Genomic DNA, 16,306 nt, shown 5'->3' with positions numbered 1-16,306 from the left:
CTTCTTTCAGTATTTAGAAAGGGCTAAAGGTTAATAAGTGTAAGTTACGTCCTCAGGTAAATTTACGGTCAGTTCAGTTCAGTTCAGTCGCTCAGTCATGTCTGACTCTTTGCGACCCCATGAATTGCAGCACGCCAGGCCTCCCTGTCCATCACCAACTCCCGGAGTTCACTGAGACTCATGTCCATCGAGTCAGTGATGCCATCCAGCCATCTCATCCTCTGTCGTCCCCTTCTCCTCTTGCCCCCAATCCCTCCCAGCATCAGAGTCTTTGCCAATGAGTCAACTCTTGGCATGAGGTGGCCAAAGTACTGGAGTTTCAGCTTTAGCATCATTCCTTCCAAAGAAATCCCAGGGCTGATCTCCTTCAGAATGGACTGGTTGGATCTCCCTGCAGTCCAAGGGACTCTCAAGAGTCTTCTCCAACACCACAGTTCAAAAGCATCAATTCTTCAGTGCTCAGCCTTCTTCACAGTCCAACTCTCACATCCATACATGACCACAGGAAAAACCATAGCCTTGACTAGACGAACCTTTGCTGGCAAAGTAATGTCTCTTCTTTTGAATATGCTATCTAGGTTGGTCATAACCTTCCTTCCAAGGAGTAAGTGTCTTTTAATTTCATGGCTGCAGTCACCATCTGTAGTGATTTTGGAGCCCAGAAAAATAAAGTCTGACACTGTTTCCCCATCTATTTCCCATGAAGTGATGGGACCACATGCCATGATCTTCGTTTTCTGAATGTTGAACTTTAAGCCAACTTTTTCACTCTCCACTTTCACTTTCATCAAGAGGCTTTTGAGTTCCTCTTCACTTTCTGCCATAAGGGTGGTGTCATCTGCATATCTGAGGTTATTGATATTTCTCCCGGCAATCTTGAGTCCAGCTTGTGTTTCTTCCAGCCCAGCATTTCTCATGATGTACTCTGCATATAAGTTAAATAAGCAGGGTGACAATAAACAGCCTTGACATACTCGTTTTCCTATTTGGAACCAGTCTGTCGTTCCATGTCCAGTTCTAACTGTTGCTTCATGACCTGCCTATAGGTTTCTCAAGAGGCAGGTCAGGTGGTCTGGTATTCCCAAGATGGGCGGGTCATGGTGGAGAGATCTGACAGAATGTGGTCCACTGGAGAAGGGAATGGCAAACCACTTCAGTATTCTTGCTTTGAGAACCCATGAACACTATGAAAAGGCAAAATTATAGGACACTGAAAGAGGAACTCCCCAGGTCAGTAGGTGCCCAATATGCTACTGGAGATCAGTGGAGAAATAACTCCAGAAAGAATGAAGGGATGGAGCCAAAGCAAAAACAATACCCACTTGTGGATGTGACTGGTGATACAAGCAAGGTCCGGTGCTGTAAAGAGCAATATTACATAGGAACCTGGAATGTCAGGTCCATGAATCAAGGCAAATCGGAAGTGATCAAACAGGAGATGGCAGGAGTGAACATCGACATTCTAGCAATTAGCGAACTAAAATGGATTGGAATGGGTGAATTTAACTCAGATGATCATTTTACCTACTACTGTGGGCAGGAATCCCTCAGAAGAAATGGAGTAGCCATCATGGTCAACAAAAGAGTCCGAAATGCAGTACTTGGATGCAGTCTCAAAAATGACAGAATGATCTCTGTTCTTTTCCAAGGCAAACCATTCAATATCACAGTAATCCAAGTCTATGCCCCAACAAGTAACGCTGAAGAAGCTGAAATTGAACAGTTCTATGAAGACCTACAAGACCTTTTAGAACTAACACCCCAAAAAGACGTCCTTTTCATTACAGGGGACTGGAATGCAAAATCAGGAGGTCAAGAAATACCTGGAGTAACAGGCAAATTTGGCCTTGGAATATGGAAAGAAGCAGAGCAAAGACTAATAGAGTTTTGCCAAGAAAATGCACTGGTCATAACAAACACCCTCTTCCAACAACACAAGAGAAGACTCTACACATGGACATCACCAGATGGTCAACAATGAAATCTGATTATATTCTTTGCAGCCAAAGATGGTGAAGCTCTATACAGTCAACAAAAACAAATTTACTGTAAAATAGATTAAATGCCAAACTTTCAGGGAGGCTTTCATCCAGTGGGTGACAGCACTTATCAGAGGAAGCTAACACTCATCACAGGTAGACTTAACTAGACTCGTGATGAGATAATGACATTTGCTTTGTTAACGTAATCCTTTTGAATTCAAATAAAATTCATGACATGGGGAATTTTAAGAGCTGTGGAATGTTAGTTTAAGGGTTACAACACACAGGCATACATACAACATACACAGACACACAGACACACGTGAACACTCATACCAAGTACCCGAGTATTTTGAACACGCTTAACCTATATTGAAACTTGGTGCTTCTGAAGCTTCATTTACATTCAGTGCTGTGCTCTGGAAAGGAAATAGGCCAATCTGGGTTTGAGTTCTGCGTGCACTGTCTCATACAGACAAAGCAGACAGCTCCCCTTGGCCTCAGTTCTGCGCTCTAGAAAATGGGGGACACAGGATGACCTACAAGGTGATAATGCTCACTGCCACACAGTGCATAACAGCAACAGTTTGGAAACAGAATAAAATGAATGAGTAATTCGTATTATGCACCAGTACATCGTCCAAAAAGTATGAGACTTGGGAAGGTGCTTATGTCACACTACCCAGTGAACAGAGCAAGTTGAAGAATAGTATATAGAGCTGGACCTTTGTAAAAATAAAATTTTCTTTCACTCCTTTCTTTTTCTTATTTTCTTTATTTATCCATGAGCAAGCACAAGAAGAATTCATACCACACTTCTAATGATCATCCTTAAATGTGAGAGTAGAGAGAGAATGTCTTTAAACTTATGAACTTCATCACCTTTTCATTTTATTTATTTATATATTTATTTTTAAAATTAAATTTATTTATTTTAATTGGAGGCTAATTACTTTACAATATTGTATTGGTTTTGCCATACATCAACATGAATCCGCCACAGGTGTACACGTGTTCCCCATCCTGAACCCCCCTCCCACCTTTCTCCCCATACCATGCCACCTTTTCATTTTAAAATGTGCTGTGCTTAGTCACTCAGTCGTGTCTGATTCTGTGACCCCATGGTCTGTAGCCCACCTGGCTCCTCTGTCCATGAGGATTCTCCAGGCAGGAATACTGGAGTGGGTTGCCATGCCCTTCTCCAGAGGATCTTCCCAACCCAGGGATCGAACCCAGGTCTCCCGCTTGCAGGCAGATTCTTTACCATCTGAGCCACTAGGGAAATCATTTTAGAACAGATTTATTTATTTTGAAAAAGAAGAGTACGAGAAAGAAGTCTGCTTTGTAATGATGTGACTTAAAGTATAAACTGACTTATGTAAAGTTCCCAGAACGGGGCCAGGCTTTGAATGGGCACCAAAAACTGGTCATAATAACACAAGCAAATAATACACTAAATGAATACTATACTGTGCATTCATTAACTTGCTTAACCTTTCAGTCATTGGTTTATTCACATCCTCAGGCAACACTCAACCAAGTTCAGCCCCCTTACTCCATTTCCACCATGTCACCAGGAGTGAAGCCTTTATTCCTGGTTTCAAGGTCAAACTCACTAGGACTTTGGCTCTGACCCTTTGCTCCACCATTTCCAGCACACACTGGGATGACACACGGCTGATTTTGAAAAGTGGGCTGAGCTCTGTTTTACTTACAGTTGCATCCAGATTCTCTTTCCACAACTGGTACAGGCTGATTGCCCACGAAGGTCTCTGTGTGCCTCCTTCTAACTGGGGAGTTTAAAGCTGGCACCTAAGAGATCAGTACTTGCTCTCTTGAGAATCTGAGCCTTCAGGGGCTGTAATGGATTCAGAATAAACAGTGTTCAGCTGAAGAACATTTATGCTTTCTCTGGAGAAGATACATTTAATCATGTTACTGTCGCTGTGGGCTTTTTTGTGTGTGTTGTCTTGTTATAGAACAACTCCTTTAAAAATTTTCGCCTTATGAATCAGGTTGACCAATTTTTACTATGCCTAAAAATTGTGTTCAGGTCTAGAAAACTGACTGTAATCAGTTTTGTCACCATAATAAGCAAAAACCATGGCTACATGAAAAAAGAAATCCAACGCTAACATAAGTTTAAGGGCATGTGCATCTAATGTGACAAATAATATTTATCTCAGTGGTTAAGAAACTGCACGCCAATGCAGGAGACACGGGTTCAATCCTTGGTTTGGGAAAATCTCCTGGAGAAGAGAATGGCAACTGAGTCCAGTATTCCTGCCTAGAGAACCCCCATGAGTAGAGGAGCCTCATGGGCTAGTCAGTGGGGTTGTAAAGAGTCCCACATGATGGAGTGACTAACACTTTCAATTCACTTTCACTATTTAAATGTCTTATATTACCACTTTGAGCATTTTTTTTTTAACTTGGAGAAAACAATGACTCTTGACCCCTTCTTCCATTCTTTCCCCTAAAAACCGGATATATTAAAAAAAAAACTCAGCCCTGGATAATAACATCGTTTCTTCCAATTACACTTTGCACCATTAAAATATTTCAGTTAACAGTCGTGGAATAAGAGATTTTGAGTAGTGTTTGGCTATGAGGTTGCTAAGGTTAAACCTTTAATCAGTGAAAGAAGAAAGCTAGATTTAGTCAGTCTGTAGCTTCTTGATTAAGAGGTGGCTTCTAAAAGTTGAAGAAATTAAGGAAATGAATTGTTCCCTAGTTTATCTAGAAAAGAGTATAGCGCCACTGACACTTGATCTGGAGATTTCTTTGGAATTGCTGACTTTTAGGACTCTAATACATTTGTGTTGTTTTCAGTTCAGTCGCTCAGTTGTGTTCAACTCTTTGCGACCCCATGGACTGCAGCATGCCAGGCCTCCTTGTCCATCACCAACTCCTGGAGCTTGCTCAAACTCATGTCCATGGAGTCTGTGATGCCATCCAACCATCTCTCCCTTTGTTGTCCCTTTCTCCTCCCACCTTCAATCCTTCCCAGCATCAGGGTCTTTTCCAATGAGTCAGCTCTTCGCATCAGGTGGCCAAAGTATTGGAGTTTCAGCTTCAGCATCAGTCTTTCCAATGAATGTTCAGGACTGATCTCCTTTAGAATGGACTGGTTGGATCTCCTTGCTGTCCAAGGGACTCTCAAGAGTCTTCTCCAACACCACAGTTCAGAAGCATCAATTCTTCGGCACTCAGCTTTCTTTATGGTCCAACTCTCACATCTGTACATGACTATTGGAAAAACCATAGCTTAGACTTTGTGTTGTTTTAAACCACTAAAATTATGGTAATTTGTTGTAGCAGTGACAGAAAAATAATATACCCCTAATGGTAATCTTTTGCAAAACTGTAATAAAATATCACAACCAGATTATTGACATTGATGCATTCCACTGATTTTATCCAGATATCCCCAATCTGCCCTATACTCATTTGTGTGTATGTCCTTGTAATAATTTCTAAAGAATTTTATGGTCCACAGTGATCCTGTACTCCCCAATCTGCCCTATACTCATTTGTGTGTATGTCCTTGTAATAATTTCTAAAGAATTTTATGGTCCACAGTGATCCTGTACTCACCATCACAGTCCAGACACTGAACAGCACAGACAAGAATCCCATGTGTTCTTTTACAGCACGACCTAACCTCACCGCACCACTTCTTCACTCACTCCTAATCCTGGTAACCATTAATCTGTCCTCGATTACTACATTTTTGTCACTTCAAATATGTTCTGTAACTGGAACTCACAGCGTACAACTCTGTGGTTTGGCTTTTTCACTCAGCATAATTCCCTGAAAATTAATCAAAGTTGTTGTGTGTACCAAACTTTCATTCACTTTTATTTTTGAGTGATTTCACTTTTTAGGAGGGTATCCCCTTGATGACAGAGCTTTAGGCTTCTGCTTCATGAACATGTGCTTAGTCTTCATCCTGTTTTGACCTCTAGCTACCCTTCCAGGTGGTTCTCTCAGGCTCCCAGGCTGCTATGCTAGGCTGGGAATAAGTCCTGGTTCTATTCCTCCAACTGCTTTGGAAAGAAGGTGAACAGGTTAATTATAGTATTATTTTCTTTCTTTCTTTTGAGCAATCTTGGTGCTCCTAAATCTCTTGCTAGAGACTATCTGGTTCAATTATGGGTGTCCCATGATTCTATACTAGTAAATGTTTACATGTAAATGTTTAAAATTTATGAAAATATATAAATGAATGCACAAAATATTGATTTATTTAAGATTAGGGCTTATATTTTCTACTTCCCTCAGTCTAGTCTTGAACCACCCAGCCTAAAGTATAAAGCTCATGTTTATGAAAAATACATGGTTATGCAACATCAGACCATTACTGGCCTACGTAATGTCAGAAAGGAGGGCTCTCTCTTGGACAAGGGCTAATGACTGCTAACTGTTCGTATGTCAGAACTGATGTCAACGTCAGAGATTTTGCTGCTTTTGTTTATTTGTCATGGAGTTTATTTCCTTTTGGGATTTCTTTCACCTCTGTTGAAAGTGCAGCACTGTGTGACTGCATTTTGAGTGTTAATTCCTATTTGGCCACATAGACTTACACACGTGCACTAAATTCTTCTTTGCTTTATCATCTCCCTCCTACCAGCTTCATTGAGATATAAGTGACAAAATTTGCATGTATGTAATTTGCATTTTGATATAGGTTGTGGCATGATCACAATAATTAAGTTCATTAATAAATCTATCACTCACATATTTTTCTTTTTTTTTCTTTCATTCCTTCCTGTTTCTCCCTTCTCCCCTCACTCCCTCTATTCCTTCTTTCCCTCCTTCCTTTCTGTGGTGACAATGCTCAAAACATTTTCTCTAAGCAAATTTCAAGTATATGGTACTGTATTTTAACTATAGTCAAAACTCTGTACATTAATCTCCAATTTTCCCTCCAAGATCTCAGGACCCCCTCTGTCTGCGTTCCATGATTCTCAGTTACTGCCCCTGGTCTTTGAAGATACATGGGCCTGCCTTGGAGAGAAGATTTCTTCCTTGATAGACAAACTCTTTGCTGGGCAGACTCTGGTTCTGCTCCACTGACTTCATGTTAGTGTTTCTCTTTTCTTAGAATTTAGGAAGGAGAGTGTATTTGAAAAGATATATTTTCTTTTTCTTTTTTGCCCAATAATTCTTGTATTATTTAATAGTAAGTACATTTTTCTGGCCAGTTCATTAGATTGGCTGGTATTATTTTATGTGAAACCTGCTCTTTCATCTGGCTAACACGGCATCTTTAGAGTCATCTGAGGGTTTTGATCACTTAACCTGAATCTATTTACTAAAGCTCTTTTTTTTTTTCCCCTCAACAGTCTGTCTTCCTGACTCAGAGCACTCTTGGCCTTTTCATTTTCTCATTTAAATAAATGAATGATTACTGTCATTTTAGATCCATCTACATTCCAGGTTTTCTATTGCTGCGGAGTAAGATATACAAAAAGACACTTGCTCTTTGGAAAGAAAGCTATGAGAAACCTAGATAGCATATTAAAAAGCAGAGATGTCACTTTGCTGACAAAGTTCCATATGTTCAAAGCTATGTTTTTTCCAGTAGTCACGTATGGATGTGAGAGCTGGACTATAAAGAAGGCTGAGCGCTGAAGAGTTGAAGCTTTCAAACTGTCATGCTGGAGAAGAGTCTTGAGAGTCCCTCGGACTGCAAGAAGATCAAATTAGTCAATCCTTTAGAAAATCAACCCTGAATATTGGAAGGACTGATGTTGAAACTGAAACTGAAGCTCCAATTCTTTGGCCACCTGATGGGAGGAGCCAACTCATTGGAAGAGGTCCTGATGCTGGGAACGGTTGAGGGCAGGAGGAGATGGTAAAGGACAAGGAAGCATGGCGTGCTGCAGCCCACGTGGTGGCCAAGAGTCAGACCCAACCAAGCAACTGAAGAAAAACAACAATAATAGTCTGAGTTATAAGGCACTTTTCAAAGGAGTACATTTATTTTACATTTCAGATTATGCAATAATTGGAACAGAACCAATGAGAAGCCTCTGTGTAGACAATTTAGGGAATGTGTTTAAATGAATAGGAAATTATGAACCTCAATTTTAATATGGATTGAGCTTCCCAGGTGGCACAGTGGTAAAGAATCTGCCAGCTAATGCAGGAGACACAAGAGATACAGGTTTGATCCCTGGGTTGTGAAGATCCCCTAGAATAGGAAATGGCAACCCCATCCAGTATTCCTGTCTGGAAAGTTTCATGGACAGAGGAGTCTGGCAGGATGCAGTCCATGGGCTCTCAAAGAATTGGGCACAACTAAGCACTTAGCAGCACAAACACAAAACTGGGGTTTTCTACTCTTTAAGAATATATCTGAAATATATTTGAAACACTGTATACATTGTCAAGTCTATACACACTTTATATCTTATAATCTTAAAATAAGAGATTATATTATAAAAATCCCCTTTTCATGGGTAGTATGGGATATGGTCCTCAAACTAAAACCAAGGGAAAATAGGTCCGATGATATGTTGCTGAATTTCCTGCAGTCAAAGAAATTATCTACTGGACGTAGCATTGGGGCTTCCCTGGTCGCTCAGTCAGTAAAGAATCTGCTTGCAGCGCAGGACACCCGGGTTCAATCTCTGGGTCGAGAAGATCCCCTGGTAAAGGAAATGGCAACCCACTCCAGTATTCTTGACTAGAAAATCCTATGGACAGAAGGAACCTGGTGGGATACAGTCCATGGGGTCGCAAGAGTTGGACATGACTTAGCAACTAAACCACAACCACAACCAAGATGTGAAGAAGTTGTCTACTTCAGAAATATTAAATAGTGGTCAAACAGCTATACTGGATGCTTTGATGTGCTGAATTTTAACACTTTGGATCCAATCTGAAAAAGAATTTTTTCCATATGACTTTTAGAGCTTCTTTTACCTCCTTATTTCTCAAACTATAGATCAGGGGATTCAACATGGGGATCACAATGCCATAAAATACAGAGGCCACTTTCCTATTTTCATGGGAATTATGCAAATAAGACTGTAAGTACATGTGTAAGAGAGGGTTCCATAGAAAATGGTGACTGCTGTCAGGTGGGAGGCACAGGTGGAGAAGGCTTTTTTCTTTCCTGCATTGGAAGAGATCTTCAGGATGGCAGCCAGGATAAACATGTAGGAAACGATGATGGCCAACACAGTGGATGTCAGATTAAATCCCACAAAGGCAAAAATTAGCATGATGTTGATGTCAGTGTTGGAGCAGGAGAGGGCAAGAACTGGAGGAATGTCACAGAAAAAGTGATTGATGGTATTGCCCTTGCAGAAGACCAGTGAAAATGTAAAACCTGTGTGCACAGATGCATTTATGGAGCCCATGATGTATGAACCAGCTACCAACTGGATGCAGACTCTTCGGGACATGACTGTGGGATAGTGAAGCGGGTTACAGATGGCCACATAATGGTCCACCGCCGTAGCAGCAAGGAGGTAACAGTCACCGGTTACAAATGTTGTATAAACCAATAATTGTACAACACAGCCCTTGAATGAGATTGATTTATTTTCTATTATGAAGTTTTGCATCATCTTGGGAGTAACAACAGAGGTAAAACAGATATCAACAAAAGCCAAATGCTGTAGGAAAAAGTACATGGGTGTTTGAAGTCTGGAATCTATCTTGATGAGTAGGATCATTCCAATAATACCCACCATAGAGGTCCCATAGATGACCAGAAATACAGTGAAGAGGAAATACTGAAACTCATACTGGACACCAAATCCCAGAAGGAAGAATTCAGTCACTTCAGTGCTATTTCTTGATGTAATGAGCACAAAAAGTCTAGAAAAGACCAAGAGGGAGACCAGGAAAAGAAAAGAAATGGCTTGTTGAATAGAAAAGTCCCTTAACACTTTATGTCACTTTGCAAAAAATTATATTTTCATGGTAATCACTCACAACAGGGTTTATTTATTTCCTAAATTTCTTTCAACGTTTTAAAATAAGAAATAACCACATAAAAACAATATATTAGCTATAGATTCATTTTGAAAACAAAAAAGTTTTCACAGAAGAAGATTCACTTTTAATATTTGGATGCTAAGAAACATAGATTGACATACATTTCACCAAACCTGCCAGTTTCCTTTCCGTAGCCCAATGCTGAACATAAATGAAGCCTCAGAAGCACTGAGAGCCAGCAGAGGTTAAGCACATTCAAATTGCTTAGGCAGTTTCTTCATAGTAGAAAGGCTCATGGCCTTCATAGTAATCATTTAATCAGCAAAGACCTTCATCATAAATGAAACAAAGAATTTCATACTGAGACAACCCAAGCTTAAAACATACACATGTGTCAGATGTGGATGGTAGGACTTGTCTTAGTTTCATTAGCTCTTGAAAAGTCTTCCTAATGTCATATCTATACTTGAATTCAGAGTGATGTAAATCAAGTTGATATAGTAAATGCAATAATAATTATCCTATCAAGATTCTGATTAAGTGGACCACTGATTGCTTCTAGCTTCCTCGAATAAGTACTTGTATCCATGGGTGGCTGCTTCCTTAAAAGTGTTGCATTTCCATTCTTTTACACCAAATTATCCTGAGGAAGGAATTTGCACTAACTTATTTCTTCAAGAATTAAAGATAATGATTTCTTATCCTTACAATGAAGTTATCCAACTGTGCTTATTTCTCAAATGGTTTCAGAGAATGAGAGGAGCCCATATCAACAGGAGGCTTAGTCTGCAACATTTTTAGCACTGAAAGCACCTTCTTACTCACCATCTTATTATGGAGGTACATTGCTTGACTTAGAGTTATTTATAAGATGAGGTTATTTCACCCTAATATATATATATATGAAATAAGAGGACTATCTGGCTTTTAAAGAATATCAGTTAAAGGGAAGTACATTGTAAGGATAATGGTACAAAGATAATGGACCAAACATATGGTCATGAATGTCGCAAAAATTTCTCTCTCTAATTAAAAAGTTACTAATTTCAGGAAATTTAACTGGGATTAAAATGATTAATGGCTGAGAAAAACTATAGGTTGCTGAAAATGTACATAAGTTGTGTTTGACTATTGCTTTACGAAACTATGGATACATGTTTAATATGTGTGTGTGTGTGTGTGTGTGTGTGTTAATTGCTCAGAAGTGTCTGACTCTTTGTGACTCCATGGACTGTAGCCTGCCAGGCTCCTCTGTCCATGGAATTCTCCAGGCAAGAATATTGGAGTGGGCAGCTGATTCCCTTCTCCACGGGATCATCCCAAACCAGGGACTGAACTCAGGTTTCTTGCATCACAGGTGGATTCTTTACAGTTTGAGCCACCAGGGAAGCCCTTATCCTCACTGTGAACCTACATTCTTCACAAGCCAGATGGTCCTCTTATTTCATATATGTATCGGGGAAAGTACCCTCATCGTATCAGCAGCTCTAAGCAAAGCTATGCACCTCTCTACGTGAGATGATTAGTAAAAATGTACTTTCAGTGTTAGGAACGTTGCAAACTGACTTATGAATAGGTGGGAAACTGAGTGAGAGAAAAAATCACTTTATAAACTTATATATCTCTGCACTGTTTCTTTAGTTTAAAAAATGCTTTTTTAAAAATATTTTTTTTTGTTTTAAAACAAAGATGACCATTTATATTTTATGGATTAACTGATTTGCTCAGGCTTAAGTCTACCATTTTATACTTTTTTATGTGTCTTATTTCTGGTTTTATTTGTTTCCATTTCTGTGAGTCACTTGAATTTTTTAAAGAATGTCACTTTTTAAATTTATTTATAGTGTTTTTTATCACAGATATTTATATAACTTTTTTGTGGCTATTCGAGAGATTCTATCGTGTGTATGAATAGCTGGTCTTACATTTCACCAGCTTGAGTGAAATGCTCTATATATTGAGAATCACATTAGTTAGAATTAATCTTTCTAGTTCTACTGTCAAACATAGTTTAGAAATCTCAAGAGAAAGTCAATTTTATTTATTCATACTTTTCTCTTTCCTTGGCTTTCTTCTTTCTTACTGTTATAAGATATACTATCTAAACCCCAACTAAAAGAAAGAACTTGATTAGGTGCATAGATAAGAATGACACAAATGCTGTGTGTCAGAAACCTACTTCACACAGAACAATATACATGTATTTCAAAGAAAAGGGAAAACATATGCTTGTTCGAACATCAGTCAAAAACTGAAAGACTGGCTATATTAATAGCAGATGAATAGACTTCACAGCGTATAAAATTACCAAAGATAGTGCGATAGTGTGTAATGATAAAAGGGTTAAGCTACCAAGAAGAAATAGAAATCCTAAGGGTATGAGTACCAAAGAAGACAGATGCAACATATGCGATGCAAAAACTGATAGAACTGAAGGGAAACATAGACAAGCATAGTTAGAGTTGGATACATTAGCACTCTTCTCCACACTTGGTAGAACAAACTAGACAGAAAACGATAAGACTATGAAAAAACTCAACAGCACCATCAAACAACTGGATTTAGTAGACATTTACCAAACATGCCATCTAAAAGAGAATATGAATTTTTTTTATAGCACCAGCAGAATATATGTCAAGGTAGACCATATCCTAAGCCATTAAAAAAAAATCCTTTAAAAATTTAAAAGAATTGAAATCATGGTGTATCTTCCCTGAACATGATGGTATCAAACATGGTAGCTTTATCTACTATCTTTGCAACTTCCAGTGAATGCATTTTTATTCAGAATGACGGTATAAAAAGGAAGAAGAAAAAATGTAAAGCCTGCTTTGCAATGATGTGAGGTTCAAGGGAGCAAATTTCTGTAAATTTATCCACACGAGGACAAGTATTAAATCAGTGTACATCAAATGGCCATCATAACCCATGCAAATAATACACTATGGGCATAGAATATTGACGCAGTGATTGATCAGTGAATTAAGTCAACCAATTATTTGTTCATTTATGTGCCTTCTCAGGCAACACTCAGCCCTACTGACTTCCCTCACTCCATTTCCATTACATCACCAGTGATGATGGGGTTCCTCCTGCCCTTAGGGCAAAACATGGTGAACTTTGACTGACCATGCCACCTGCCACTCCCTGCATGCAGTGCAGTGAGACATGGCTGATGTTGAAAAGTGAAATTTATTTTGTTTTACTTACACCAATGCTGCTCCCAGATTCTCTTTCTGCAACTGGTGGAGGCTGACTGCCAAGGCTCCCCGTGGGGTTCCTTCCTGACTGGGAGTTTATAGCTGGGGTTTGAGGGATCACTACTTGATCTCTTGAGAGTCTGAGCTTCTAGAGGCTGTGGAAGAACCAGAAAAAACAGCATTCATTAATTATTCTTTGCTGAATAAAAGTTCATATTTCCAGAGGGGACAAAATGTAATTTTGTCCTTTAGGGAGTTATTGGTTTCACTGTTGAAAGAGTTGCCCTGTTAGTAACAAATTACCTTCCTGAACTCTCTTGCTTTCTCCCTCTGTTTTGTCTTTCTTCCCTGTCTTCTTTCTTTCCTCTTCCCTCCGCTTTTCTCTCCCGGCGTTGTTTAGCCTCCATATGATTGTATTTTTAATAGTTTTTTTTTAGTTGACATCTAATCTTTCCACATTGTGATCAGAAAAGATGCTTGAAGTGATTTCAACTTTTTTGAATTTACTAAGGCTAGATTTTGGGGCTTCCCTGGTGGCTCAGAGGATAAAGCGTCTGCCTGCAATGCAGGAGACCTGGGTTCAATCTCTGGGTTGGGAAGATCCCCTGGAGAAGGAAATGGCAACCCACTCCAGTATTCTTGCCTGGAGAATCCCATGGACAGAGGAGCCTGGTGGGCTACAGTCCGCGGGTTTGCAAAGAGTCGGACACAACTGAGAGACTTCACTTTCACTTTTCACGGCTAGATTTATGGCCCAGGATGTGATCTATCCTGGAGAAGGTTTCGTGTGCACTTGAGAAAAAGGTGAAATTCATTGTTTTGGGGTGAAATTTCCTATAGTTATCAATTAAGTCTAACTGGTCTGTTGTATGGAGAAGGCAATGGCACCCCACTCCAGTACTCTTGCCTGGAAAATCCCATGGATGGAGGAGCCTGGTAGGCTGCAGTCCATGTGGTTGCTGAGGGTCAGACAGGACTGAGGGACTTCACTTTCATTTTTCACTTTCATGCATTGGAGAAGGAAATGGCAACCCACTCCAGTGTTCTTGCCTGGAGAATCCCAGGGACGGGGGAGCCTGGTGGGCTGCCATCTCTGGGGTTGCACAGAGTCGGACACGACTGAAGTGACTCAGCAGCAGGAGCAGCAGCAGGTCTATTATATCATTTAAAGTTTGTGTTTCCTTGCTAATTTTCTGTTTAGTTGATCTATCCATAGGTGTGAGTGAGGTATTAAAATCTCCCACTATTATGGTGTTACTGTTAATTTCCCCTTTCATACTTGTTAGCGTTTGTCTTACATATTGCGGTGCTCCTATATTGGGTGCATATATATTTATAATTGTTATATCGTCTTCTTGGATTGACCCCTTGATCATTATGTAGTGTCCTTCTTTGTCTCTTTTCACAGCCTTTACTTCAAAGTCTATTTTATCTGATACGAATTTTGCTACTCCTGCTTTCTTTTGGTCTTTATTTGTGTGAAATATCTTTTTCCAGCCCTTCACTTTCAGTCTGTATGTGTCGCTTGTTTTGAGGTGGGTCTCTTGTAGATAGCATAGATAGGGGTCTTGTTTTTGTATCCATTCAGCCAGTCTTTGTCTTTTGGTTGGGGCATTCAACCCATTTATGTTTAAGGTAATTGTTGATAAGTATGATCCCGTTGCCATTTACTTTGTTGTTTTGGGTTCGAGTTAATAAATCTTTTCTGTGTTTCCTGTTCAGAGAAGATCCTTTAGCATTTGTTGGAGAGCTGGTTTGGTGGTGCTGAATTCTCTCAGCTTTTGCTTGTCTGTAAAGCTTTCGATTTCTCCTTCATATTTGAATGATATCCTTGCTGGGTATACTAATTGGGGTTGTAGGTCTTTCTCTTTCGACACTTTAAGTATGTCCTGCCATTCCCTTCTGGCCTGAAGAATTTCTATTGAAAGATCAACTGTTATCCTTATGGGAATCCCCTTGTGTGTTATTTGCTGCTTTTCCCTTGCTGTTTTTAATATTTGCTCTTTGTTTTTCATCTTCATTAATTTGATTAATATGTGTCTTGGGGGTGTTTCACCTTGGGTTTTTTTTTTTTTAATTTAATTTAATTTTTAAACTTTACAATATTGTATTGGTTTTGCCAAATATCGAAATGAATCCACCACAGGTATACATGTGTTCCCCATCCTGAACCCTCGACCCTCCTCCCTCCCCATACCATCCCTCTGGGTCGTCCCAGTGCACCAGCCCTAAGCATCCAGTATCATGCATTGAATCTGGACTGGCGACTCGTTTCATACATGATATTATACATGTTTCAATGTCATTCCCCAAATCTTCCCACCCTCTTCCTCTCCCACAGAGTCCATAAGACTGTTCTATACATCAGTGTCTCTTTTGCTGTCTCGTAAACAGGGTTATTGTTACCATCTTTATAAATTCCATATATATGCATTAGTATACTGTATTGGTGTTTTTCTTTCTGGCTTACTTCACTCTGTATAATAGGCTCCAGTTTCATCCACCTCATTAGAACTGATTCAAATGTATTCTTTTTAATGGCTGAGTAATACTCCATTGTGTATATGTACCACAGCTTTCTTATCCATTCATCTGCTGATGGACATCTAGGTTGCTTCCATGTCCTGGCTATTATAAACAGTGCTGTGATGAACATTGCGGTACACGTGTCTCTTTCCCTTCTGGTTTCCTCAGTGTGTATGCCCAGCAGTGGGAATGCTGGATCATAAGGCAGTTCTATTTCCAGTTTTTTTTTTTTTTAATTTTATTTTATTTTTAAACTTTACAATATTGTATTAGTTTTTCCAAATATCGAAACGAATCCGTCACAGGTATACCTGTGTTCCCCATCATGAACCCTCCTCCCTCCTCCCTCCCCATACCATCCCTCTGGGTCATCTCAGTGCACCAGCCCCAAGCATCCAGTATCATGCATCGAACCTGGACTGGCGACTCGTTTCATACATGATATTATACATGTTTCAATGCCATTCTCCCAAATCTCCCCACCCTCTCCCTCTCCCACAGAGTCCATAAGACTGATGTATACATCAGTGTCTCTTTTGCTGTCTCGTACACAGGGTTATTGTTACCATCTTTCTAAATTCCATATATATGCGTTAGTATACTGTATTGGTGTTTTTCTTTCTGGCTTACTTCACTCTGTAT

The 16,306-nt window shown here is 39.6% G+C and overlaps 1 protein-coding gene across 1 annotated transcript; it reads right to left on the bottom strand.

Annotated features, from left to right (window-relative positions):
* Positions 1 to 8,959: 8,959 nt before the first annotated feature.
* Positions 8,960 to 9,631, bottom strand: LOC109569142 (olfactory receptor 5AK2-like). Its single transcript, XM_019974448.2, has one exon. The coding sequence runs from the start codon at positions 9,629 to 9,631 to the stop codon at positions 8,960 to 8,962; it is 672 nt and encodes a 223-aa protein (XP_019830007.2).
* Between the last annotated feature and the right edge of the window lie 6,675 nt (positions 9,632 to 16,306).

Source organism: Bos indicus, chromosome 15, assembly GCF_029378745.1.
Source record: "Bos indicus isolate NIAB-ARS_2022 breed Sahiwal x Tharparkar chromosome 15, NIAB-ARS_B.indTharparkar_mat_pri_1.0, whole genome shotgun sequence".
NCBI lineage: Eukaryota > Metazoa > Chordata > Mammalia > Artiodactyla > Bovidae > Bos > Bos indicus.
This window is presented reverse-complemented; position numbering and strand designations above follow the sequence as displayed.

Coding starts and splice junctions, on each gene's coding strand:
- LOC109569142 (XM_019974448.2), bottom strand. CDS start 9,631: ATGTACTTTTTCCTACAGCATTTGGCTTTTGTTGATATCTGTTTTACC.